The sequence below is a fragment of the Phragmites australis genome, chromosome 24 (genome assembly GCF_958298935.1).
Source record: "Phragmites australis chromosome 24, lpPhrAust1.1, whole genome shotgun sequence".
Classification (NCBI taxonomy): domain Eukaryota; kingdom Viridiplantae; phylum Streptophyta; class Magnoliopsida; order Poales; family Poaceae; genus Phragmites; species Phragmites australis.
In genome coordinates this window covers 9593512-9620333 of record NC_084944.1, presented here as the reverse complement: position 1 = coordinate 9620333, position 26822 = coordinate 9593512, and the positions used below count along the sequence as shown (strand labels likewise).

The 26822-nt window shown below is 42.7% G+C and overlaps 1 protein-coding gene across 1 annotated transcript; it reads right to left on the bottom strand.

The window, feature by feature from the left end:
- Positions 1-22190: 22190 nt before the first annotated feature.
- On the bottom strand, positions 22191-24456 carry LOC133907542 (cytochrome P450 78A11-like). Its single transcript, XM_062349601.1, has 2 exons — positions 23312-24456; positions 22191-23158 (listed from the first exon to the last, which is right to left on the bottom strand). Exons 1-2 carry the CDS (start codon positions 24335-24337, stop codon positions 22532-22534), a joined length of 1653 nt encoding a protein of 550 aa, XP_062205585.1. The 5' UTR covers positions 24338-24456; the 3' UTR covers positions 22191-22531.
- Positions 24457-26822: the final 2366 nt, after the last annotated feature.

Here is a 26822-nt window from a genome sequence, read left to right as displayed (position 1 = left end):
TGCATGAGCACCATTCATGTGAACACTTATCTTTCTTGCGCAAAAGATGATGTTTGGTGGTCAATATTTATAAATGCATGTGATGATTGTGGTATGGATCATTGTGGGGAGCGATGAACTCAAGAAAGATACATATAGATAGGAATCGAGCATGCTTTTATTTTCCTAACTTTCATGATGCACATGGGCTTTAAGGAGCCTGGCCGCATTCATGTTGATTTCTCTATTCCTTATTGTCCTAATTCTTAATTGTTGAACCTCTTGTCATCACTAGATTTGGGATTGACTGCAGCATGAGGACCCATGGCAACTCGTTGGGTGATCTTCCTGAGGGTTTCAACGAGAACAATCCAGTACTACCTCCACTACCAAGCATGGCGGATGTTTTGATGCACATTAAGCAAAACCTTCAACATCAGACCACTCTCATTGAAGCTCTCATGCACAATACGACCCCTCAAGGAGGAGGTGGTGCCAGATGCCACGATGTCTACTCGAACTTTCTCCCAACTAGTCCTCCCACCTTCACACGCACCAATGATCCTCTCGACGTGGACCATTGGCTTTGCACCATCGAGCAAAAGATCTCTCTCCTTTGGTGCGAGGACCATGAGAAGACTCTCTTTGCCGCACATCAACTGCAAGGCGCGGCCGACGTGTGGTGGACCAACTATCTCGCCATGCACGCCACCAACCACCGTGTGACTTGGGCAGAGTTCCGACAAGCTTTTCATGTATCACATCCCCAAGGGGATAATGGATATCAAGAGGCGGGAGTTTCTGGACCTCAAGCAGGGAAGAAAATCCGTTATAGAGTATGTGCAAGTGTTCAACCACTTGGCCCAATATGCATCGGAAGAAATCAACACTGATGCAAGAAAGCAATATCGCTTTGTGAATGGTCTCACCTCCAAGATGCAAGACCGTCCTTCGGCTCACGAGTTGGCAAGCATCTCCCTCATAGTCGAGCTCAAGATGAAGAATCACTAGGAGGAGAATAAGCGCAAGAGGGTTCTATTACCTTATGTGGGAGGGAACTCCCAATACCCCCATAGAAAGAGTTAACGTCCTCCATCTCACATATCGACTTCGGCTACTCCACGACGAATATGGGTAGTGTGACGTCCGTACTCTTCATCCCAAGGGCAAACTCTGAGACCTGTCGGATCTCCAGGGAGTGACTGTTGGACCCGGAGGCCCATGCTACAATTGTGTGTGTGTCAGGCATTTCGCGTGGGATTGCTGTTTTCCGAAGCCCGGAGCTATGGTGACTGCTCCAAGGCTGCCACAATCATTGCAACCCCTTCAATAGGCATCCAAGGCTACGCAAGTTTCCAAGCGTGGTCAAGTGAACCACGTCACTACCGAAGAAGCTCGAAAGGAGGACAATATGCTCGTCGGTACGCTACTCGTGAACTCTCACCATGCAGTTGTACTCTTCGATTCTAGAGCATCTCATTCATTCATCAAGGAAGGTTACGTCTTGAGTCACCATATGGTCACCGAGATCCTACCTTCTTCTTTCCACATTGATGCACCTGGTGCTGAGCTTCGAGCCAATCGAGTCGTTCCTAAGACCAAGATCCTCTTTGACGAGGTCTCCTTCTCAACAAACTTGATCATTCTTGATACTAGGGGAGTGGATATTGTCCTAAGGATGAATTTGCTGACCAAGTATAGTGCTCTGATCGATTGCTCTCGGAGGATCATCTCTCTTAAAAATTCGATCGGTGCTCGGATTCCACTCCACCAAGGAGAGGGTGGTCCCCATCTTTATTCTTTGGAGGGTGCTGCAACCATGGATCTCTTTGGTATCTCTGTACTGTGCGAGTACCCAGATGTTTTTCTGGAGGAATTGCTAGGGATGCCGTCCGACCAGGATGTTGAACTTGTTATCAAACTTGCACCTGGAACAGCCCCGGTATCCAAAAGACCCTATCGTATGCCTCCCGATGAATTAATGGAGTTGAAGAAACAATTGAAGGAATTAATTGAGAAGGGTTTCATTCGTCCGAGCTCCTCACATTGGGGATGCCCAACTATCTTTGTCAAGAAGAAGGATAACACATTGAGGATGTGCATTGATTATCATCCTCTCAACGCGGTCACCATCAAAAATAAATATCCCCTTCCCCGCATTGACATCTTGTTTGATCAATTGACTGGTGCTCATTTCTTTCCTAAGATTGATCTAAGGTTGGGTTATCACCAAATAAAGATCTGATCGGAGGACATTCTCAAGACAACTTTCTCTACTCACTATGGACTCTATGACTATATGGTCATGTCTTTTGGCCTAACCAATGTGCTGACAAACTTCATGTACCTAATGAACACTGTGTTCATGGAGGAGCTGGATTCCTTCGTCGTAATCTTCATTGATGATATCCTCATCTATTTCAAGACCAAATATGAACATGCCCAACATCTTCAAATCATTCTTGAAAGACTCCTTGAATATCATCTCTATGCCAAGTTTAAAAAATGTGAATTCTGGCTCAAGGAAGTTGCCTTCCTCGTCCATGTCCTTTCTAGAAATGGTGTCGCAGGTTTGAGATGTGCTTAATTGGGTGCAACCTCAAAGCATCATCGATATCCAGACTTTCTTTGGACTTCCGGGATACTACCGTCAGTTCATTGAGAACTTCTCCAAAATTGCCAAGCCCATGGCTGAACTTTTGCATAAGGGCATGAAGTTCATATGGTCCGATGCTTATGAGCAAGCTTTCCAAACTTTGAAGAATATCCTCACTACCACTCCCTTCCTTGCTCAACCAGAGGTGAATAAGGGTTTTGATGTTTATTACGATGCTTCCCGCATAGACCTCGGTTGTGTTCTCATGCAAGAAGGTCGAGTCATCACCTATGCTCCTCGCCAATTAAAGCACCATGAAGAAAATTATCAATAGAGTGGCGAACATCTAATTTTCCCAATAGTCTAGCTCGAATAGTATTAATCTCTTGTTCCGTATTCCTTTTTGTCCATCATCCTTGGAGGATCGTTTTCACTTATCAAGGACAACATTGATATTCTTAACCTGATTATGGACATCTTCCCTGTTGAAATGCCTTGGAGCTAACGCTTTCTCCCTTGTGCCATTAAACTACTTGTCTATGTTTCGGTACGGGTGCTTCTTGGGAAGGAAATGTTGATGCCGCATGCACACTATTTTAATTGAGTTGTTCAACCTCAAACTGCATGTGTCGTCTAAGCAATGGGGTAAACTTCACCTTTTCTTTTGCTATGACCTGATAAGTTATGAAGTGCTGGCCGATCATTGATTGTGATGAACAACACGGCATGCAAACTAAAGTGCTCTTGCTTTTACTAATCCCAAACCTTGATACCTTTAGACCATAGTTTCTTAAGATCATCAACTAAAGGCCTGAGCTACACATCGATATTATTGCCAGGTTGTTTTGGTCCTGATATCAAGATCATCAACATAATGTATTTCTATTTTTTACAAAGCCAAGGTGGAAGGTTGTAGATCGACAATACAACATGCCAGGTGTTATGTGAGGTACTCATGTTACCAAATGGATTCATGTCATCGGTGCTCATAGCAAACCTAATATTTCTCAATTCTTCAACGAACCAACCAAATGTGGAATCAACGGTTTGCCACTGAGCGGAATCTATCGAGTGTCGTATCATTGCATCATTCTTATGACCCTCCTTATGCCAACACACCAATTGAGCCTCCTTTCTATTGGCAAAAAATCACTTCAGACAAAGAATTACTGGAAAATACCACACCACCTTCCTAGGAGGTCCTTTACTTTTCTTGCCTCCATCCCCGTCACCACCATCATTTCTACGCTTATATCAATAGGTTCCACAAACTATTGATCCAGCTCTGCATACACTCCATGAAATAAGATACAATCCTACTTACATGCATGCATTTTTTTCTATTTCCAGTCATCCATATTCTTCCCAAAATCCACGAGATCATTATCACCGAAACCTAATATGTCCTAGTCCCTATAATCCTGATCCACATCACTAGGTGTAAGTCCTTGATCCACACTGTTGACATGGAGGCCCTGATCCATCTCCCCTTTGTTAAGGTCTTTCTCTCCATATTTATTCCAACATGTATAATTCTCTTTAAATCCACGTATGACCAAGTTTGTATGGATATTGTCAGGTTTTGGGAACTTCTTATCATTCCTATAATCAAGACATGGATAATACATTGCCGTTTTATCCGAATCTTTCATATCTACCAAGGCCGGACTAATGAAATACTTCACCCCGCTCAGGTACTCCGGACAAGTCTAGGTCTCAAAGTACATCCAACTTCTATTTGTCATCTACAATGTAAAAATATTCATTGTTCATTAACAATTACCTTAATTTCATGATTAAGTATGCGATTAAAAAAATCCATATAATTACACTATATCTATGACATCTCACGGTAGATCGGGCAAACCTAGTATTAAATCTAACATCAATGCAAATCACTTGTACTAAGATTTTGGATAAATATGCAAATTTGTTGATTACAACTTAAAGCACAAAAATCTAATAAATAGGGGTTAGAGGAAGGGGGAGATGCAAAGCTTCAAAGACCTAGTAACAATTCAAATTTCAAATCAACAAGATATTAGAGAGTCTCTAGTGGAACCAAAGAAAACCGCTAGAAGTTGGCACCAAGGTTGCGATCTGTGACTGCTGGGCACGCAGTAGCTGTCTAGCTCTAATAACAGAGCCGAGTCATCAGTGATGGGTCATTACAGTACATGTCACTTATGACTTGTCATTAGTGATAGATCGTAACATCATCCGTCACTTATGACTGGCCCAGGAAGACTCATTACTAATGTCAGGTCATAAGTGACGGGTTGTAATATAACCCGTCACTGATGACTGGCACAGGGAGACCCGTTACTAATGTGTTATGCATTAGTGATGGTTGTAGTTACGACCCGTCACTAATATCATAAATGACAGGTAACTTTATGGCCCGTCACTTATGACCTATTATCAGTGACGGGTCATGGTCCAGTCTCAACCCATCACGAAAGGTTCTTTAGTGACGGGTCCCGATAACCCGTCACCAATTTTGTGTCTCCTTTGTTTGTTTTTCATATAGTGTCAGGCTTGATTTGGCGGCAACGAAAGTAATCCAAGCTTCATTTTTCTATCTATACCGGCTTGGCTAGAGATAAAGCGGGCAAAAGCTTGCGTATGGCTTTAGGAAACTATGTTTTAGGTCTCAAATTCTATCTCTATCTCCAAACCTTCCAATTTTGATGATGACGATGCGGACAACGGCGCAATCTAGGAGCTAAGTCATGAACGGTTCGGGCTCTGGTGGTTTGATCCGGGCCAAAGCTTCTAGAAATTTGTGCGAAGTTACCTTGCCCTCATGTTACCTTGTTGGACTTGAACACGGCAGTCTTCACGTGCACGGCGGTCGGCTACGCCTTAGGCCAAGCTGAGCTTAGGGGAAGGAGAGAGATGGCAGGTAGAGTCTGGCTGTCGGTGATCAACAGAGAGAGAGGGAGGTGGGGAGGGCTAGGCTGGCTCAGCTGGGTGGGCTTGATGGTGGAGCATGAAAAGAAAGGGAGAGAGATAGAACCGATTGGGCTGGCTATGGGATAACAGCCCGATTACCCTTTTTTCTTTTCTAACACCTATATTTTGTATTCATATATACTCATACAATATATACACTATGTATAATTATATTAGCTCATTTAATCAACCAACATATCAAATAATCAAATATATACATACACACATATATCTATAGATATTCTTTTATAAGAAAATAACCATCAATGTATATATATGTATTTATACATATAATATATATACTCACATATATGTATATATGCATAAATTTTGCAAAAACTCGTTTTATTTTCTTTGATTTTTTTATTTTAAAAATTTAGGTTGTTACACGAGTCCAAGCCAACTGAAAGCCAGGGACCAGCGGAGTGCAGAGCCACCTCCTTCCATTGCAATCCTGTTGGCGAGCCACCGATTCTGAGGCCAGCCGGCCACCTACATGCGTGCCGATATGGCAGCATGTATAGACGTGTGTAGAGCTGTGGACTTCGATGCAGCCGTTAAGTCCTCCCACGTACATCTAATCTTGGCTAACCATGCATGAATACGCTGTCGTTATGCACATATATATAGACGTACGGCATATGTAGGTATTTATGCACTATATATAGCACAAGAGTAGTTGTGACGTACTGCGCTCTACGCTTAGCTTGTTTTTCACGTGCACCCACTCACAGGCGAAGCTAAAGCTCTAAAGGTCTAAGTGCATATTTTGATATATCTAAAGTTAAACGGTGCATATGTTTGGGATTGAGTGGCGCGTAAGAGGTGAAATTGAATAGCTAGTAATTGAGATTTTTTTTTTTTGTGCCAATGCACTCGGTTAGGTTACTGTATGTCTATCTAGCACCCACGTAGGACGGCAGAAGCTACAACAGGGTGCTATCACTACTACAGAAATAGTCATCAGTACCGGCTCAAAAATACTATCAATATCGGTTTTTGAACCAGTATTGATTACTTGACACTGATAGTCACGAACTATCAGTACCGATTTTTGAACCGATAATAATAATAAGTATCAGTATCGGTCTATAGTTACCAACTGGCAGTGAAAAGCTTATTATCAGTGCCGATCTATAGTTACCGACTGACACTAAAAAGGTTCTAGGGATCCAAAAAATCAAGCCGGCTCGACCACCACTACCGCCACTGTTCTGATCTAACGAGTCGCCAACTGAATCGCAAAACGGAACAAGATCACACAAATGTAAGCACGTGATGCAAGAACAAAACAAGGTCAGCACAAACACGGCAACATCACTACTGCAAATCAAAAGTTATGTCACATTATATTAGACAAAAATCTTAAACCTGCATATAAAGATTTCATAAAAAAACCTAGCATCTCAAACAGCTAGAGACATCTCAACCATCATTACAAGTGCAAAAGATCAACATGCAAAATTACTAAATGTGATGACTAGTGCTAATGGCTGCATCATCATCACTCTTATGTTCCTCTTCCTCTCCTTGTCAAACTCAACCTGTCGTCCCCTGCACATGAGCAATTTCATCTAATTGTTATTTTACTAGCTCAAACAAAATCTTAAGTGACTCTGATAGAAAAATACGACAACTTCAATTTCAATTCAATAGCAAAGCATCATAACAAACATAATGAACAATTCAAGTAAAAGATAAACAGACCTACTCCCCATCGGAGAAAAAACTACAACACACACACCACCCAATTGTAGAATAAACAGAACAATTCTGACCTTCCTCGTCCTCCTCGTCATCATCGTTGTCACGATCGTTTCCCCTCCGTGATGGACACGAGTCTGCCTTATCGACGCTAGAGTGCGTGGGGAAGAGCTTGGCGAGGAGCACATCGGGCGCAAGGCGGCATGAGAACGGGTTGGCGGTGGTGTCACAGAAGGGGTTGAGCGCGTCACCACAAGCCAGGGTCGCTCAACAGAGCGACGCTTAGGGGAGGAGCAAAAGGGGGTCGGGCACCGTGGGGTGCTGTAGACGCGAGCAGCAGATGACGGTGCGGACTATAAGAGATAAGGGAGAGAGAGGAATAGTATGGAAGAGATAAGGGAGAGAGAGCAACCGAAGACATAAGGGAGAGAGAGGAAGGTGCGGAAGGACTCAGCACACGAGCAAACCAAAGCGAATTTAAATTTTGGGTCCGATCGAATTTTCAGTGTCGACTGTAATATGAATCGGCACTGATACTCAGTATCAATGCCGGCTCATGGTTACCAGCCGACACTGATAACCATGAGCCGGCACAGATACTGAGTATCAGTGTCGGCTCAATCTGTTTTAATCGTTGATCAAGCGCGGGAAGTTATAAACCGACACTGACACTTCGTGAGTTCCGATTATATCCTAACCGGCACTAATAAGGCGGTACAAATAACTGTTTCTATTTTAGTGTATGCATTAGCAAGTGGCGCCAAGGAGATCAGAGGCAGGGATGGATCCAGCGGGGGTTGAGGGGCTTTAGCCGTTAAAATTTCCTATAATTTTTGGTATAGAAGAAGAAGAAAAAGAGAAAAGGAGAAGGAGAAAAAGAGAAAAAGAAGAGAAAAAATAAGGGAAAGAAGAAAGATGTTGAATGAGAGTTTCCTTTACTTCTCGGCTGTAGATCCACCACACTAGTCAGCGGGAAGCTGGTACACTCTTTGGTAGTCGAGTCTTTACATGCATACATGCATGCTTTTAAATTAGTGGTACGCACACACTTGCTCCTTTTTGTAAACGATCGACTGATCGTCGAGTCGTGACACTAGGAGCCGACCGATCTTGCGGCAATACAACTAAGATGCAGTATTCGTCGTTACGTACTTTACGTGCGCACTTTGAAAGAGTGATTGAGGGGCCCCTGCATGCTGTTATGCACCATCGTACATACACTATATAGGTGCTAGCATAGCCTATCTGCTTATGCATGCATGCACGGTTCGGCTAGCTCGAGGCCTTGTCACGTAGTAGTACGTACGCGTGTAGTACTGTAGTACTATGCTTTGTGCTTGTGCAGCCGTGAGGAGCTGCCGTGCATTGGTCGAGTCGACAGGCATGCGTGGTGCGCGCGTTACAAAAGCTGCGCCCACCAGCCAACCAGGGATTAGCTAGCCATGCAGCACTAAAGCAGCTTTTATACCAGCGCGTTACCAGAGCTTTCTTTCTTTTTTTTTTCTTTTTAACCCTCCTAAAGGCCGTAAAATGGGGTCTGGACACCACAGAAACAGTGGTCAACGCCGGATCATCGGTATCAGTTCGTAACTGTGCACTAATAAATACTTCTTCATTTAGATTTGTGCACAAGGATTAAGGAAGTAGATCAAATGACCTTGTTACCATTCATTTATTCTGTATTGGAAAAGATAAATGATTCATTTGTGAGAGTGATAGCATTTATTAAATAAGGACAAGATGGGAACATAAGAGAAAAAAATGCATAAAAGTTTAAGAATGACTTATATTTAGAGAATAGTTGAGGATGCTAAAATGACCTACATTTGCAACCAGAGGGAGTATATAGTATATAAAAGACGTCTTCTTCTCATCCTAGCTCGAACAGAACAAAGAAGAGCTTTATTCTGCTCGGTTCCAGCCATTTGTGTCCAACCTTGTGCCGGAGACTTTAAAATTTAGAGAAATCTACGTACCCAAGGTGCTCCAAGGTTAGTAAGATAATCTACATTTCATCTTGACTTAGATTTATTTGCTAGATTGCTCTAGATTTAAATGTATATGATTGCTCCATGGTGATGAATTTTGGGAGGAGCTAGAGCTCCAATTGAGCTTTAATTGAGTAAAAATTATAATTTTCTCATTATAAGGCATATAGAGGTGATCTATATTTCATTTGTGGTTAGATTTATTGCTCGATTGCTCTAGATTTGAAAGTATGCGATTATGTCATGCTGATCTAGATCTCTAATTTTTTAGTAGTGATTTGAGAAAAAAAAATTAATTACATCTAAATAGATTGAAACATAGCTCTAATTTTCTAGTAGTGAATTAGAAAAAAAAAATTAAAATCACTTCTAAATAGATCAACATATTGAATATGAATATTGGGTTATAGAGATGGCATATCTAGCCGCTAGTCGTAAGCGGACGTTGCAGTATTTAGAAGGTGGGTATTTTGACCCAGACCAAGTGCCGGAAGGTGATGAGTCATTTAACATAGAGCAATCAAGATGTGAGATGATTCAATAAATTAGATGTGCTTTTTGAAATATTGTATGATTATCAGTTCAATGATATTTTAATAATTGCTAAAACGTAATGATAATTATAAATTTGCATACAGATGGTCCGGACATGGATGTACAAGGTTGACCATCGCGACCCAGAGTTCTTTCATGGCGTGGAGACTTTTTTGAGAGCTGTTGCGGTGTACAACAAGTCATAAAACGAGCATGATGATCACTATATATGTTGTATGTGCATTGATTGTAAGAATGAGAAGTAGTTCTCAATCACAGAGCATATCCGTGCACACTTGTTTCCTAGCGGTTTCAAGCTTGGCTATATCCGCTGGACCAAGCATGGTGAACATGAGAAGGTTGTGCATGAAGAGCATGACACAGTCGAAGAAGACTAAGGCAACAATATGACGACTGATGAAGACATCGATATGTCGGTATTCGATGATACTTTTGGCGGCAATGATGATGACGACCTAGACGAAATGTTGCGCAATATGGAGGGAGACTTCACCATTGATAGGAAACATGAAAAGCTCTAGCACATGATAGAGGACTATAAAGCACCAGTGTTTCCGAATTGTAAGGAAGAGCACAACAAGCTGCAATTGAGCTGACATGCTGCAAATGAAGTCTAGCAATGGTTGGTCTAACAAGGATTCAACGAGTTGTTATAATTCTTGAGGGACTTGCTTTCAGTGGGCAATAAGTTACCTAAAAACACATACCACACCAAGCAGATCAGCTGCCCATTGGGGTTGCAAGTAGAGAAAATATATGCATGTCGACATGACTGCATGCTGTATCGCAACAGGGATGCAGACTTGAAAGCATGTCGCGTTTGCGGTGCATCATGGTACAAGCACAACGTTGACGATATCGATAGCGATATCGTAGAGGAGAAGAGTAAAGATAAAAGACCCTCCACTAAGATGGTTTTGTATTTTCTTATAATCTCCTGTTTGAAGCGATTGTTTGCAATTGTTTGCCAACAAAATGAATGCCGAGTTGATGCGATGACATGCAGAAGGATGCAACAAAGATGGAATGCTTATACACCCTGCTGATGGAATGTCATGGAGGAACTTCAATACAAAATACAAGAAATTCAAACCTGAAGTGAGGAATATAAGGTTCAGCTTGAGTATGGATGGGATGAATTCTTTCGGCAACATGAGCAATAATCATAGCACTTTGTCCGTGACTCTTTGTATCTACAACCTTCCATCTTGACTATGTATGAGGCAGAAGTTCTTTATGATGCCTTTGCTGATCAGTGTGCCGAATCAACCTGGCAACGATATTGATGTCTATCTCGAATCATTGCTTGAAGATTTCCTTGTACTATGGAAAGATAGCGTAAGGGTTTGGGATGAATACAAATATGAGTATTTCACCCTACAAGCAATGCTGTTCATAACGATCCAAGATTGGTCTGCTCTTGCTAACCTATAGGGACAAACTTTAAAAGGCTAAAATAGGTGTGTATGGTGATTGAATGAAACAGGGGGTTGCGGCTGAAGAACTGTAAGAAAATAGTCTACATGGGTCACCGTAGGTTTCTACACCCAGATCACCCATACCGCAAGAATAAAAGAGCTTTCGACAAGACAGTGGAGACTCATCGAGCTTTGAATGTTCACATTAGGGAACATGTATATAAGATGGTAAAGAAACTTAGAGTTATCCTTGGAAAGGAGAAAGGCAGTACAAAATTCCCAGCTGGAAAACTCTCTCCTATGTTTAAAAAGACATCAATTTTTTGAACCTACCTTATTGGAAGTACCTGATGGTCCGACACACAATTGACGTCATGCATGTGGAGAAGAACGTGTTTGAGAACTTGATTGGTACCTTACTAGACATACCTGGCAAAACAAAAGATACACTCAATCTACGGTTAAACCTGGAAGATATGAAGCTAAGAAAAATTTTGTATCCTAAAATCCTAGGCAATAGAGCAAACGAACTTCCCACAGCTTGCTACACCTCGAGTAAGGAAGAGAATATCAGCTTGCTTGCATGGAATCAAAGTTCTGACTGGTTACTCCTCCAACGTAAAGAGATTAGTGAATATGAAAACTATGAAGTTAGTTGGCATGAAATCCCATGATTGTAACATGGTGATGATACAGTTGCTTGCTATTGCAATTAGAGGTATTCTACCGGATAAGGTCTGAGACCCAATCATAAAGTTGAGTTCGTTTTTCAATGAAATTTCATAGAAGATCATCGATCTGAGCAAACTAACAAAGCTACACGAAGATGTGGTCCATACTATATGCTAGCTTGAGAGCATTTTCCATCCATCATTTTTTGACATAATGCCCCATCTCATCGTTCACATTGTACATGAGATAAAGTACCTTGGCCCCATGTTTATGCATCAGATGTATACTTTCGAAAGGTTTATGTTAGTTCTGAAGATATGTTTGTAACCGAGGTCGATAGGAAGGTTGCATGGCCCAAGACTGGGGAACGGAGAAGGTCATTGAGTTTGCCATTGACTACATAGATTATGTTTCTCACAATTGGTATGCATGTATCTCACCACGAGAGAAGGTTAAATGAGAAAGGGATGCTAGGTTATAATACAGTCTGTACCAACGATTATGTTACATTCACCCAAGTGCATTTTGCAGTTCTGCAACAATCAATTGTAGTAGACCCTTATATCAATATGCACATGCCAATGCTATGGTCCGCAAATCCAACAAAGTCAAAGGATTGGATCGCAAAGGAGCACATAGATAATTTTAGCAGTTGGGTATGTAGACACATGATGGATAAAGATACAAATGATGCACTGCTGTAAATGCTAGCTAATGGGCCATCAACTATGATTCATACATACAAAACATACGACACTAATGGCTATACATTTTATATGAGAGCAAAAGACAACAAGAGCACTAATCAAAATAGTGGTGTCTGTATTGATGCCTATGACCGTGATGGCAATAGGAAGACCTACTATGGATTCATAAGGAAGATTTGAGAGCTTCAATATGGAGAACAATTGAAGTTCCCCCTGTTTTGGTGTCAATAGGTCAGATTCCTAGGTAGAGTGAATACCAACAAGTACGGTCTGACTACCGTCAACCTCAAACTCATCGGAAACAAAGAAAAAAAATTTATGCTTGCCAAAGATGTTACACAAGTATTCTATGTAAAGGACACGGACTCAACTAACAAGGAGGAGCGTCATGTGGTTCTTCAAGGAAAAAGAAAGATTGTCGGTGTTAAGGATGTCGTCGACGAGGAAGACTACAATCAATTCGACAACCTGCCTCCTTTTGGAGAGAATGTCCACATGCTTCTCATTGACGACACTGAGGAACCTACCTATATACGTTGTGATCATAATGAAGCTATAATCATTAAATGAAAACAGCTTTGATGTAATAATTAATTCATGATTCGCTATAATTTGTATCATGAACATGTATTAAGTAAGAATATTCTTTATTTTGTTTTAAGTAAAAAGTTAACAGCTATCATTTATGCTTTAATTACTACAAAGAATATGCCTTAATTTCTATTAAGTAAAAAACTTTAATTTTTATTAAACATATACATTGCCTAACAGACAACAAAATGTTTTGTAAGAAAATGAGAGCTGCTACACATAACGTTGGTCAGGTTCGGCTAGTCGTGCTTGGAAACGCTGGTTGTGGTCAGAAATGATGGTTGTAAAAAAATGGAAAACAATATCAGTCTTGGCTCAAGGAACAAGCGACACTGATAGTCCATGCATCAGTGCCGGCTAAGTTGTAGAACCCAGCCGGCACTAATACTCTCTCTCTCTCTCTCTCTCTCTCTCTCTCTCTATATATATATATATATATATATATATATATATATATATATATATATATATATATATATATCAAGACTTAGCCATAGCCTCCTCCATTCATCTCCATACGTTGTCGTGAGCACCCCTCACATCTCCCCGATGGCTCCCCAATGCGCCCCTCACTGATGGCCTTGTCCACGCCAGACATGCCTGCCAATTCCACTACCTCCCCGACGCCATCGTCTCGTCCCTGACGCCGCCATCCCCATCCCCGAGGCCACCTTCCTTAGAGCCCCATCGTCCTCGTCCCCGTCCCTACAGTCCCTGAGGCCACTACCCCAGTCACCGTCGTCCTGTCCCAGATGCCACCTTCCTTAGAGCCTTGCCATCCCCATCCCCTTCTCTGTTGTCCCTGAGGTCATCGTCTCCATCGCCATCGTCCCTGAGGCTGCCATTCCCATCCACGAAGCCATTGTCCCTATCCCTGGAGCCCCTCCATCCCCGGAGCCCCTGTCTCTCCAACGTCGTCATCCCCAGAGCACCGCTAGTCCTACCATCCCTGACCCACAACGCCACCGTCAAGCATGCCTCAAGCTAGATCCAGGTAACCTCCTCCCCTCATGATGGCTGCAGCAAGGAGGAAAGCACGAAAAGCCATATATGTGTTCTTCTCTCGTTAGCTGATATATTAATAGAAGGGGATGGTTTAAAGCTTTGAGCTGAGGAGTATTGTTTGAGATAGCTGAATAAAGTTGCAATTCTGCTTGCCAACTTAAGTGTAGGGGTACTATATGTGTGCAAATTGTTGGACCAACAGAAGTTCAATGATTGTTGCGGCAATATTTGATGTATAATATAAAGCAAGGAGAATCACATTGAAACTCATCACGCTACTATCTCTACCCTCAACAGTTTGACATAGAAAAAACTAAATTGGGTTAAATGTTTGGTGTTATCTTGTGTGTTGTTCAAGTATTTGATCATTCGGATTCTAATTTTCTAGAATAGAAATTGTAAATTTGTTGTATTTGATAACTAGTTCCTATTGTAAATACTAGAAAAGTTTCAGAGATATTTCTTTCGGACATAGGAATTGTATTTAAAATTTTACATGGTATCAAATGATTAAAGATCACTCATTTCCTTTCATTGCCATGTTGAATCTGGATTATTGCGTACATAATTAAAAGGGTGGATAGAGTGTGGTAGAGTTGAGGAAGCCATTGTACTAAATACTTGACCTACAGTAAAAAGGAGGCGGCTAAGTAGGTGCAATGTGCCATGTGCAACAATAGATGTGAAACCAATAGAGATTCGTATGGCAAATGTAGCATGAATAGTTTAGAAAGAAAACAAAATGAGAATTAGTTTATCAGTGATGTCCATTTATATGTGATCTAACCCAAATTGGAGTGAGAGTAGTAAAATGATTGGAGTGAAAAGTAGTGTGAGAAAAAAAAATCCATAATGCGGTAATTCCAATTAAGAAAAAAAATACTATATGATTATAGTCGGTCATGGAGAATATAATTTTGTTATTTTTAGAAAACTTAACATGCAGGTTAATTTTTCATCCTCTATATGATCTAGCTAATTAATACCTAGTTTCATATATATGAGAATGTAGAGTAAGGAAAAACATAAGGCAACCAAAGCAAGTCATAAAGTAGAAAATATAGATCTCTTTGAGCTTCTTTTAATGTTTGCCTTTATTTTTTTTCGAAATTAAGTAAGGAGTTGGAAGAAAAGTTGATGACAAAAGAGAAGTCCTAGTATTGAAAGATAAGTGTAGATCTTTCTTTTAAAGGTTGAAATCACTTCCTTTTCACTTCAAGCCTTCGCCCCACGTTTTGTCTCCTCAAACATCCCTGCCAACTCTTTATGCCCAAACAGTGCCATGATAAGCTAATTTCGCTCTAGCCAAATAGTAGACTGATATGTAGCCTAATTTTCATTGTAGTTGTTCAAGGATGGAATTATGGCTTCAACCACTTCGCAGTTAGTTTATTGGTTTCTAAATTTTGGTTCATGTTGGCTTCAATGACGAAAACTAACAGATTATTATTAATACGTTGAGGGAAATTTGTTCAAATATGTGCTTGATATTTGCTTCTATGTTGTATGAGAGATGTTTGGTGTTTCAGAGATGTTTCATACTAACCCAGCTGATGACGATGCTCTTTTTTATATAGAAAGCAATCTCACGTTCTAGTTTCATGAAATGTTGAAATGCTTCCCATGTTCCATTGTGTAAATTTATATGCTCTGATTGACACATGGTTAGTACGTAAAATACAATTGTTTCGTGAAGAACATGGATTTTTGTTGCAACTTATGGGCACTTAACATAAGCTTCTAAAGAGGAGCAATTTTTTGAACAATGTGACATTGTATATTTAATATTATTCCTAAATTTTCACCCAGCTGCAAGAAATTTGAATAGATGAAATTTTTATGTAGGAATAGCACGTACAAAATCAAGTCACCGCCCACGGACATGCCCCTTGATACAAGGCCCCTCCTCTTACCAAGATGTAGCCTTGGATGATGCTCCGGAGCGAAGCGGTAGCCTGAGCATATACCTCAACTTGAATCAACCTGACAATGATGCTCTGGAGTGAAAGAGGTAGCCCGACCACTGATGATGTGTCGGTGGGTTAGTCGTCCGAAGAACCGAGGCGTGGCTGAGGTCCCAGCAAGGCAGCAAGATGCCTGAGGGATATTTTTCATCACGGAGGTTGATTCAACCAGGGAACCCATAAAACCTTTAGATGCACTCGGGTTGTTCAAGACAACATGCGAGTGTCTTGTTAGGGACCACATCGCAATCACTTACAGAAATTGGAAAGGCAAACAGGATGACAAGTGGGCGGTTCCTGATAGCATCAAGGAATTTATATAGGGCAAGTTGTTGCAAAAGTTCGAGTACCTTGAAGGATGTCACATGGCTCAACAAAGCATCAATCCATAATCATAATGGGCAGAAGTTTTAAGAATTTTAAGGGTAAATTGTAAAAGAGATTATCAACTAAAGGGTTGAATGCCAGACTGAGATGATTATCTGAAGATGAAAGATTTTTGGAATGATTTTGTGAGTTACAGGGATTCGGAGGAAGCAAAAAAGATAAATAAAGCAAACAAGGCTAACACCATGAAGAACTTATACACCCATAGAACTGGCTCGTGCCAGGGTGTGAGTAAACTTGATGAGTGGGAGAAGATGGAAGTAGATGTAACCAAAAGCGGTGTCACACTTGTGACGGCTGAGTAGATTCCACGAGCGAAGAACTACTTGTATGGGAGAGTGGTGGCTCTTGTGACTGATGGAAGCTTATGCTTCAAAAGCGAACGAGAACATGAAGTCACACATAAGATTAGAGATGCACAAGTCTAGTGTTTTCAGAGCTCTTTCCAGGCAGATAGGTAGAACGACGAGCTAACCTTAGCATTGGGAAACAGGAGCATACTAGTCGCACACGAGGCAAGGGTTTGAGGTCTTGGAAGGTCATATTTGAATAAAACACCGACACTTACAAGAAACGAATAAAAGAAAATATGTTAGAAGTGATGGCCCTTCTAACAGAAGAACTTGCAGAGGAGAGACGGATGGCAGATACCAAAATAGCAATAGCTATTTAGCAAGCTAGGCAGGAGTAGTTTGTCATCGCAAATAATGCTTGATGACGAGCCATGTTGGTCCTCGAAGCAGTCACATGTCCATTGGGCTTCTAGGACAAGCCTTAATTTGTAACCCATGGACAACATCACAGAAAGCACATCGTGCAAGCTTGTTGTGCCCACCTTAGGTGTTCCCACCACGATGGCTAGGGGCTGGCTGAGCAATGGGTAGAATGAACTCTCTTCAACACCCACCTGATACCACAGGGATACGCCAAGGTACACATAAACAGTGTAATACATGTGTACCATAAAAGTAGGCTGGATTACCCTGGAGTGGCGTGAGAAATGAGCCTCTCAAAAGACATAGGCCATTACATCCTGTGGTGCAAGCACGATATAATGTTTGGCAAAGACACAGACGAGTCTAGGTTTAGTTCGGAGTCGTCGGACCCACCTAGAAGATGTCCACCTCCTCCACTGTCCCCTCCACAGCCACCTAGAAGATCTCCACCTCCTTCGTTGTCACCTCCATAGCCACTCAGAAGATCTCCACCTCCTTCATTGTCATCTCCACAACCACCAAGAAGATCTCCAACCCCTTCGCCATCACTGCCTATCCCACTTCAAAAGCCGGTAGCACCTGCACAATCTCAAAAGTCAATGTCATCTCAGAAAATGACTTCATCATAGCAGCTAGCACTAGCTAAGAAGCGACATGCAGCATCTAAGAAGCATCTCCTCTACCTTATGATAAAATTGATTAGGAAATCAAAAGGGAAGTGAATCCCAGTGCCATTTCACACCTCAAATATATTGAGCCTGAGAAGAGTGCTAGATCCAAAAAAAGGCCACCAAGTTCTTCCAAAAGTTGGCCAAACCTGTGGACCAACCACTAAAATCTAGCTATGCACGTATCATGGGTAAAGAATAGTTAAGGGTGGCATCGTGCGGGAAGGTAAAAAAATAAAGAGCACTAGAACAACATGAAGATTAGAAAGAAACTTTCTTCATGATGCTGGAATTATAAAAGAAGCACTTGATAACGAGTCCAAGGTTGAAAAAGAAAAACCTAGATGGCAATTTAAGCTTGTTGAACCACTGATCGAATTCATGTCAGAGCTAACAACCTAAATGAGAAGATTTCATGCCTAGTACATGAAACAGTCAAAGGCCAGTAGTGAAATATTCATGTTCAAATACAATCATAGTGATTTCCTCCATGGCGATGGCAAAGTCTGGATTTTATTCAAGGAAATGTATCAACTGTATCATAAAGACACCCTCGACATTTAGCTCTTAAGTTTGTGGACTCTCTAAGTGTCTAATATGTATAATTCACAATAGATATTCTTGTACTATTAGATTGAATGTCTTAACTTCTTATGTATGTAGAATGGAGATACATACATGTGGTCAAAAGGGCATCACTGAAGTAGGATTCCTCAACCCAATGAAATAAACTAGACGATGGTCGTCACCCAGCCACAAGTAGTCGAGGACTATGCACTTAATTTTATTCTTACGTAGCAATTAAAAAAATACATACTTTTACCTTACAACTTTAGGTATGTCTTTCCCTCCATATTTGTTCTACTCTTCTTTAGCATCACGACGTTAGAACTTAGAACTAATTACCTATGGTGACATATGTACAGTTTTTATTGGGCACTCTTTGTCATCTAGACAGATCATAGCAGTATTGTTGTCCTCGACGCAAGAAGAAATCTAGTAAACGAATTACAATCCGTCATAGACTTACTACAAAGGTAAATTAATCATTTCATTAATGTTTTAGTAAAGTTTGAATTGATTTTAATCTAAGTCTAGTTACGGTCAATAATCACATACGTATAGGGTGTACGTGTGCTATGTGAAGAGGAAAGGGCGTCACTTTTCGTATCGGAAGGAATGGAAAGTCATAACCAACTTTCTTTGTAGGCTTCAAATCCAGGGCTACTATGTATGTGACTTCATGCATGGATTCACCAAAAATAATTATAGTAGCATTGCCAAAACTGAGGTAAGTGGTATACATATTGATGATTAATTTTTAGTTTCTACTCGTGTTCAAATAGATTGATTTCTTCAATTCTGATAATTACAGGAACTCAAGCTAGAAACAGGTATCCTCAATAACGAAGTCATTCTAGAGTCCGACAAGTACCATATTTTCAAATGGTGTTGTTCGAATGTCGTCCCTTCACCTAGCCCATGGAGTTCGTTACTTGATTTTTCTCAAGGTAAAAAGCGTAGTTCAGGGTCTTCAGTTAACAAGAAAACTTAAATGATATCGCTTCTTACCTTTTTGTTGCAAACTTATCTTAGTTATGAAATTTAGTGAATGTCATATGAAAGAACATGGTTATGTATGCATGAATGAGATGAGATGTGAATGAATTGTGTATGTATATGAGATTAATTATGAACTTTATCTTGTATGTCTGTTGTATGTGACATTATTTGTGCTGTTGTCGGCAACGGCTAGATTTTGTATAGGGGGAGGGGCTATCAATGCCAACTCATGAAAAAAATAGGCACTGATAGTCTCTGTATCAGTGCCGGCTAGCATCACAAGCTGACATTGATACTCAGACTATCAGTGCCGGTTCTTTCTTATGGATCAGCACTGATACTCATTATGATTACTCGGCACTAATAGTTATGGACTATCAATGCCGTGTAATCAGTACTGATTCAAAAACTATCACTGATGGCGTTTTTGAGCCAGTACTGATGACCCTTTCTATAGTAGTAGGACTTTGGACAGTTTAGTGACACCTTGTTTATTCTAATCAGCTTCTCCTTTCACAACAAGTTGCCCATAGGAGTTCTAATCCACCTTTATTCCGCATAGACATAGGGGAAAAACTTACAACAACTAATAAAATGATAACATATCGACCCACATATGGTGGCATCGACAGTAAGAAACACGATAAACAAAGACGGATGCTATATCTCAAGGTGCACAGACATGACACACTCTGACACCCTGTCAGATCCTCACCCGCACCTCCCGACCTTCACCCGTCTCTAAAGGTGCTCCTGCTGCTGCCACACTAACCAACCGGTCGTCCTTGCCCCCCTCCCCAACCCACAACTAGCGGTGTCCCAGCCACCTCGCCACTCCACCCCTGTGCCCGCCTCCTCCGCTAGGTGGGCTGCCGCCACTGACCTTCCTCTAAACCTGTCGCATGTTGGAAATCCATCGCCAGCAACCCGAAGCCCTAACCCCCACCACTAACCCGTCGCCTAATCACTCCTCCTAATGTTTAGACATCTGAAATTTAAGAAGTGTGATAGACAAATGGTGCCTAGTACCCCTTATAGTAGCTCCAACAGTCGATCGACATCCTCTCCGCCAAACCACAATGTCACAACAGCTCCAATGCTCACATCGGGGCCCTTACAACTGCTCTGGCAATTGATGGCTTGACACCACAAGGTTGCCACTGCCCTTGTCGAGAGCAATCATCCCATACCATCCTTGTGTTGGGATCATTTAGGGTGTGTTTGGATTGTACCCTGCCTAGCCCTACCAAAACGCTGGCTCACCCAAGATCAGCGAGCGATTTTGCCGCCCCCGGTTCGTCGGTGCGTTGGCAAGAATTTAATTGGGCGTTGGCGTCGTCAGGTTGGGCGAGACAAAAGTTGGCGCTCATCCAAACAGCAAACAACTTCAGCCGGGTGAGCCAATACTTGGCAGGGCGAGCGTCAGCTCTGATCCAAATGAGCCCTTACCTATCACTCGGTTGTTTTTTGGCGCGGCCAACACCTGAATTTTTGTGAGCACCAGAAAAAGTTGAATTTAGTGACAACATGGGAAGATATGTACATTTAACATAATTGTTCCTTAAATTTGGGCAAGTGTATTTTAGTATATGCTCCTGACATTTTTTCAGTCCTTTGCAGTCCATGAGGCAAAATGACATTTTTTTTCTTGATGTTGAGAAATGTTGAAGAGAGAAATTTGGGCCACATGATTCTTTGGTTTTTTTTATGAGACTATTTACAGGTTCTGATGCCGATTTAGAATGCAATGTGGCTGATTTCGTAGTACCACACAGCACATTTGATGTGCTGCACTATGGTAGCTTGAACTTACATAGTCATCTACAGGACGAATAGGTTATGGTTTTGGAGATAACATATATTGCTAGATCTAAAGCGACTCAAGTCTTGCAGGACCTGGAGATGCGCTATGATAGCTTGAACTTACATAGTCAACTACAGGCCGAATAGAAGGTTATGGTTTTGGAGACAACATATATTGCTAGATCTAAAGCGACTCAAGTCTTGAAGAACCTGAGATGTGTTACGGAGATGTGGGAGTGGGGGTTGCTCGGAGATGTGTTAGGTTAAAGGAGAGGTGGGAGTGGAGGTTGCACTGCACTCTTGGATTTCAGATCCAAAGGTTCAGAAGTGGATATACCCTTCGGAGAATTATGGCATTGATGCAAAGGGAAGGTTGTTCTGACACATGGTTTCTGCGCATGTGTCTTTACTCCCACATTTTTATGGTTTGGAGGTGTACAAAACAAGATGATGTGTTTTTGGCTCTGTTTGGATACAAAGTGTTTTGGAGTTTTAGAAAAATACTACGGTTCTACAAAATACTTTAGTTTTGAAAAAGAAAATAATTTAGTTTTGAAAAAGCAATGGGATATTTGGATGCCATCAATCTTGTATTTTTAAAAATCATACTCCAAATGTTGTATTTTTGAAAACCTATTACTAAAATCGTAGTTTTCTTAGAGTTTCAAAAATTCCCCATGTGAGACCTCTTTTTACTAACCACAGTATCAGTATCGCACACCGTAGTTTCTCAATACCATAGTTTCCATCCAAGCACTTGGTAAACTTTTCAAGAAACATAGAGGCATATGCATTGCGAAATAACCATCCATGCAGTAGCACGACTCCACCGGATGTATAAAACTCGACTCCGTGCACAAATCCAACGGGTCAAAATAGCCGAACTGAATTTAAGAGGAAATTCATATACAACCAACCATTTCGATATATTAATAATTAAACAGCAACCTAGCGTTCTTGATCATTACATTACAATAATTAAACATAACACGAGAGAGGCCGAGCCAAAACAGTGCCGAATTAAGCACACTACTTCCATGACGTCACACACTAATCAGGCAAACATATAGGGGTTAACTCCTAACACGCACATTGCCAAAATTGGAGCCCCGGTGAGAGTGAGACAGCAATCAAACCCTAGCTAGGCACGAGGGAACGAAACAAGCTTAGCTACAACCACAGAGATAGAAACCCATAGCCCCGTACAAACCACACGTGACGTGACACAGCGTCGGTTATAATTGTCGCGCGTCGGCGCGATCAGGCGGCGGCGCGGGGGACGGCCGCGGCGGCGAGGGGCGTCTTCATCTCCAGTGAGAGCTTGAGGACCTCGTCGAGGCAGACGGGAGGCGCGCCGTCCGGCAGGGCCCACTCGAAGGCGTGCACGAGGCGGGCGACCCAGAGGCTGACAGTGGCGAGGCCCAGGTTCTTGCCGGGGCAGACGCGGCGCCCGGCGCCGAAAGGCGCGAGGCGGAGGTCCCCGCCGCGGACGTCCACGTCAGCACCGCCCTCCGACGGCAGGAACCGCTCTGGCGTGAACGCCTCCGGGTCCGCCCACACGGCGCCGTCGTGGGTGATGGCCCACATGTTCACCATCACCGTGGTGCCGGCGGGGACCACCTTGCCGTTGGACAGCGGCACGTCGGCGGTGGCGAGGCGCGCCCAGCTCAGCAGGGGGCCCGGCGGGTGCGCTCGCAGCGTCTCCTTCACCACCGCCTGAAGGTACGGCATGCGCGCCACGTCGGCGTCGGTGGGGCACCCGCCCGCCCCGATCGTCGCGTCCACCTCGGCGCGCAGCTTCGCCTGCACCGCAGGGTGGCGCACCAGCTCCGCCATGCACCACTCGGTCAGAAGCGCCGTCGTGTCCGTCCCGCGGAAGATCATCTCCTGCAAACAAGTTATAGGTTTAAAAAGGAGAAAAAGGTTTTTCAAGCAACTAACAAAAATAACTGTGAAATAAAAATACTTTGAGCAACTAACACAAAGTATTGACCCGAGAAAGATGCGTGCGGTTGGAGAAGGAAAGCGGTTTGTACTTACCCAGAGGACGGCGACCATGTCGTCCTCGCCGAGCTTCTCGTCGCCCTCGAGGGACAGCAGAACATCAACGAAGTCAGCGTTATCGTCAGGGGCAGTGGAGTTCTCGCGGCGGCGACGGTGCTCGTCGATGACGCCGCGGACGAAGGCCTGGACGTGCGGCACGAGCGCGGCGCAGCGACGGGCGACGTTGCCCGGGTCGTAGAGGTGGGCGAGCCAGGGGAGGTGATCGGACCAGTTGAACGCGCCGAGGAGCTCGAACCCCTCGCGCACCATGTTCTTGAGCCGCTCAGCCTCGGCGGCGCCGGCTCTCGAGGTGATGTCGTAGCGCCTGCCGAAGACGCTGCCCATGATGTTGTTGAGCGCAGCAGCCTGGAGGTGCGGGCGGAGGACGACGGCGCCGGATGCGGACTGCTCGGCTGCGATGGCGCGGAGCATGGTGTCGGCGTCGGCCTGGCGTCCGGGCTCGTGCGCGGCCACGCGGCGCGGGGCGAAGAGGTGCGTGGAGGCGATGCGGCGGAGGAGGCGCCAGTAGTCGCCGCTGGGCGCGAACCCGATGGCGCGCACAAACATGAGCTCCCGCGCGGACCGCTTCACGGGGCGGTCCGCGAACGCCGGGTGCGCGAGCACCTCCCGCGCCGTGGCTGGGCAGGACGACACCACGGCGGGAGTGTCCCCGATGGAGAACGCCATGAGATCCCTCGCCCCAGCAGCGCGCGCCATGGCGGCGAGCGCGCGGTGCGGCAACCCGCGGTACAGCGCGAAGATGCTGCCGAACACGGGCAGACCGCGGGGACCCCTGATAGGCTTCGCGCCGAGGTGGCCGCGGCCGTAAGCCCACGCCGGACCGCCCGGCGACGAGGCCCACGCAAGCAGCGCCGCCGAGACGGTGGCCAGGAGGAGCGCGCCGGCGAGGAAGGCCGGGTGCGCGCATAGGGTGTCCGCGCCGAGGAGAGCCGGCAGCGCGTACGCCCACCACGTGGCGTCCGTGCACGAGGACGAGGCGGCGGCGGCGGCGGCCATTGCCATGGTCGAGGTGTGGTTGAGTTGCTAGCTGCTAGTGGCTTTGTGAAGGATGAGATGGAGTGATGGGAGTGATACGCTATGGTGTAGCGAGTGGCGGTATTTATAGAGGAGGGGCAAGGGGTTTTGGGGTGCTTCTCGGTGAGCTACCGGTATAGTTTAGAGATTTTATAAAAAATAATTTTATAAAGAAAATACAATATAGTAAAAAAGATTTCTCTTTGTTATTCATTTATGTTTATAACGAGGGGTTCCGTTATGTATATATAATAAAAAAAATCTGTAAGAGATAGAATTAAATCTTTCAAAATATCAAGATGAATCCACATTTAATTGTAAAACTTTAGGTTTCTTAACACTTCCTCTTGTGCACTTCTCGCAAAATGTATATATCTCATCAGAACTCCCCAAAAGCCCAGTAGGAGAAATTAAGAGAAAAAGTACACAGCTCGCAACAAGATCTCACGAATTGTCTCATTAAAAACATAATCATGAAAAATTTCAGAAAAACTTATCAAAGGAAAAAAAGTACAATCTATCCAAAATGCTTCATATAATCTTCATGATTAACTTTGGATACATAGTCTTCTTGACTAAGATTTAATTTCTTGTATCAGTATTATGTAAAAATTCTCCCCTAAAATATGCAACTCTCTAAGTCTCATCATTCTAATGCTACGAATCTTTTGATATTAGATTTAAGTAGAGACTTAGCAAATAAATCTTCAAGATTTTCACATGATTTGGTATGTATTATCTTTATTTAATTCATTTTATGCAATTCATAAGCTCAGGATTGATATGCTTCGTTAAGTTGCTTTTCACATATCTCAATTGTACTTGTACAACACATGCAGCATTATCTTTATAGATAATAGTGAGGGGTGTTAGTAGTGTTCAAATCGCATGACTTCTATATATGATTGATCACTCTTCTAAGCCATATGTATTCCTGTGCGGTTTCATATAAAGCTATTATTTTCGAGTGGTTCGTCGAAGTAGATATAAGATTCGGCTTTGACGATTTCCAGGTGTGAGGAACGGTGATATCTTAAGAAAGGGTGAATTAGGACACTTAGGAACTAGAAACTGTTAGTGCGAATATTTTTAAAATTTAAAAGATTTCTTGTAGATTCAGAGTACAACAATACTTATTTAATGTGCAAAGCAGCTCCCATATGTAGTATGACTACAACTCTTCCAGAACCTACTATGCAATTATCACTACCAGTGATAATCATCACATTTCCAAGTTTATTTCTAATAGACTGAAAATACATATTTTTTTTAAGATAGGGTTTGTGGTTCCATTATCCACAATACACACTTCCTCCATACGGGCGCCATACATATTCTATTAAATACTGAAAAATATTGCTTGTAACTAAGCTTGCAGTCCATTTATTCATTCAATCCTTCTAAAATTAGCAACAAAAATAAATGGTTAATTACTCTAATTCTAGATAGAGTCTGCGAAATATATGACCACTTCTTCTTTAATGGCTTTCTTTTCCGCTTCATCCTTCATGACATCTTCTATAGCAGTGGAGGAGGGCAAAGTAGAGGCCTATGCATCTTTTATTGGGAGGTCTTTTACTGTCAATGTGGGAGCATCATTAACTTCCATGTGAGATGCTACCCTTTAAATTATAGTTGCTTTGTCCGCTTCCATCTCCATTGTAATGGTGAGATGTACTTCTGGCTACGTGAAAAAAGTCATTAGTGATGGGTGATAATTGACATTAGTGATGGGTCTTGTAACCGTCACTCTTATCGCGTCATTAATGATAGATCATTAGTGACCAGTGATGACCCGACACTAATGAGGTTATTAGTGACGAGTCATAACCATGACCTGTCACTAATATTCAGTCATTAGTCATGGGTCATAACCGTGACCTGTAACTATTAACTGAACATTAGTGACGGGTCGTTGTAATCTTGACCCATCACTAAATGACCGATGGATATTTTTCGTATTTTTTAGACACAAAAAAGTCAAAAAAAAATATTTTTTTCACCCGAGCCATCCCAACGCAGATCCATCACATATGCCTCACAAGCTACATTTTTTTTCACATTGTTTTCAAGTTTGCGTTTATGGGAATCGAACCCGCAACCTCCTCCTCGCGCGTGTAGCCACCTTACCATATCTTATATCACGTAGTTGTGATAGAAACCGGATACTTTATCTTTTTAACCTTCTTTGCCAAAAGGTCATTAGTAACGTGTCAAAACCATGACCCATCACTAATGACTAATTTTGCCAAATTTCTTCGAGGGTTATAATTTGATAGGTGACCCGAAATGCATTCGATAAAACGGGCATAACTCAGATTCTGATATATTTTTTTACTCTACGGACATCTACAGAAAAAGTTACATCCATTTCTCCCCCACTTTATTGGGTTCAAAGAATTTTTTGAGGCCAAAAATGGCTTGGAAGATTGAGTTCTCTCTCCCAAAAGTTTATGCACCGTTTTCGGAACGC

Coding starts and splice junctions, on each gene's coding strand:
- LOC133907542 (XM_062349601.1), bottom strand. CDS start 24,337: ATGGCAATGGCCGCCGCCGCCGCCGCCTCGTCCTCGTGCACGGACGCC. Junction 23,159..23,311: donor ACATGGTCGCCGTCCTCTGG/GTAAGTACAAAC, acceptor ACTTGTTTGCAG/GAGATGATCTTCCGCGGGAC.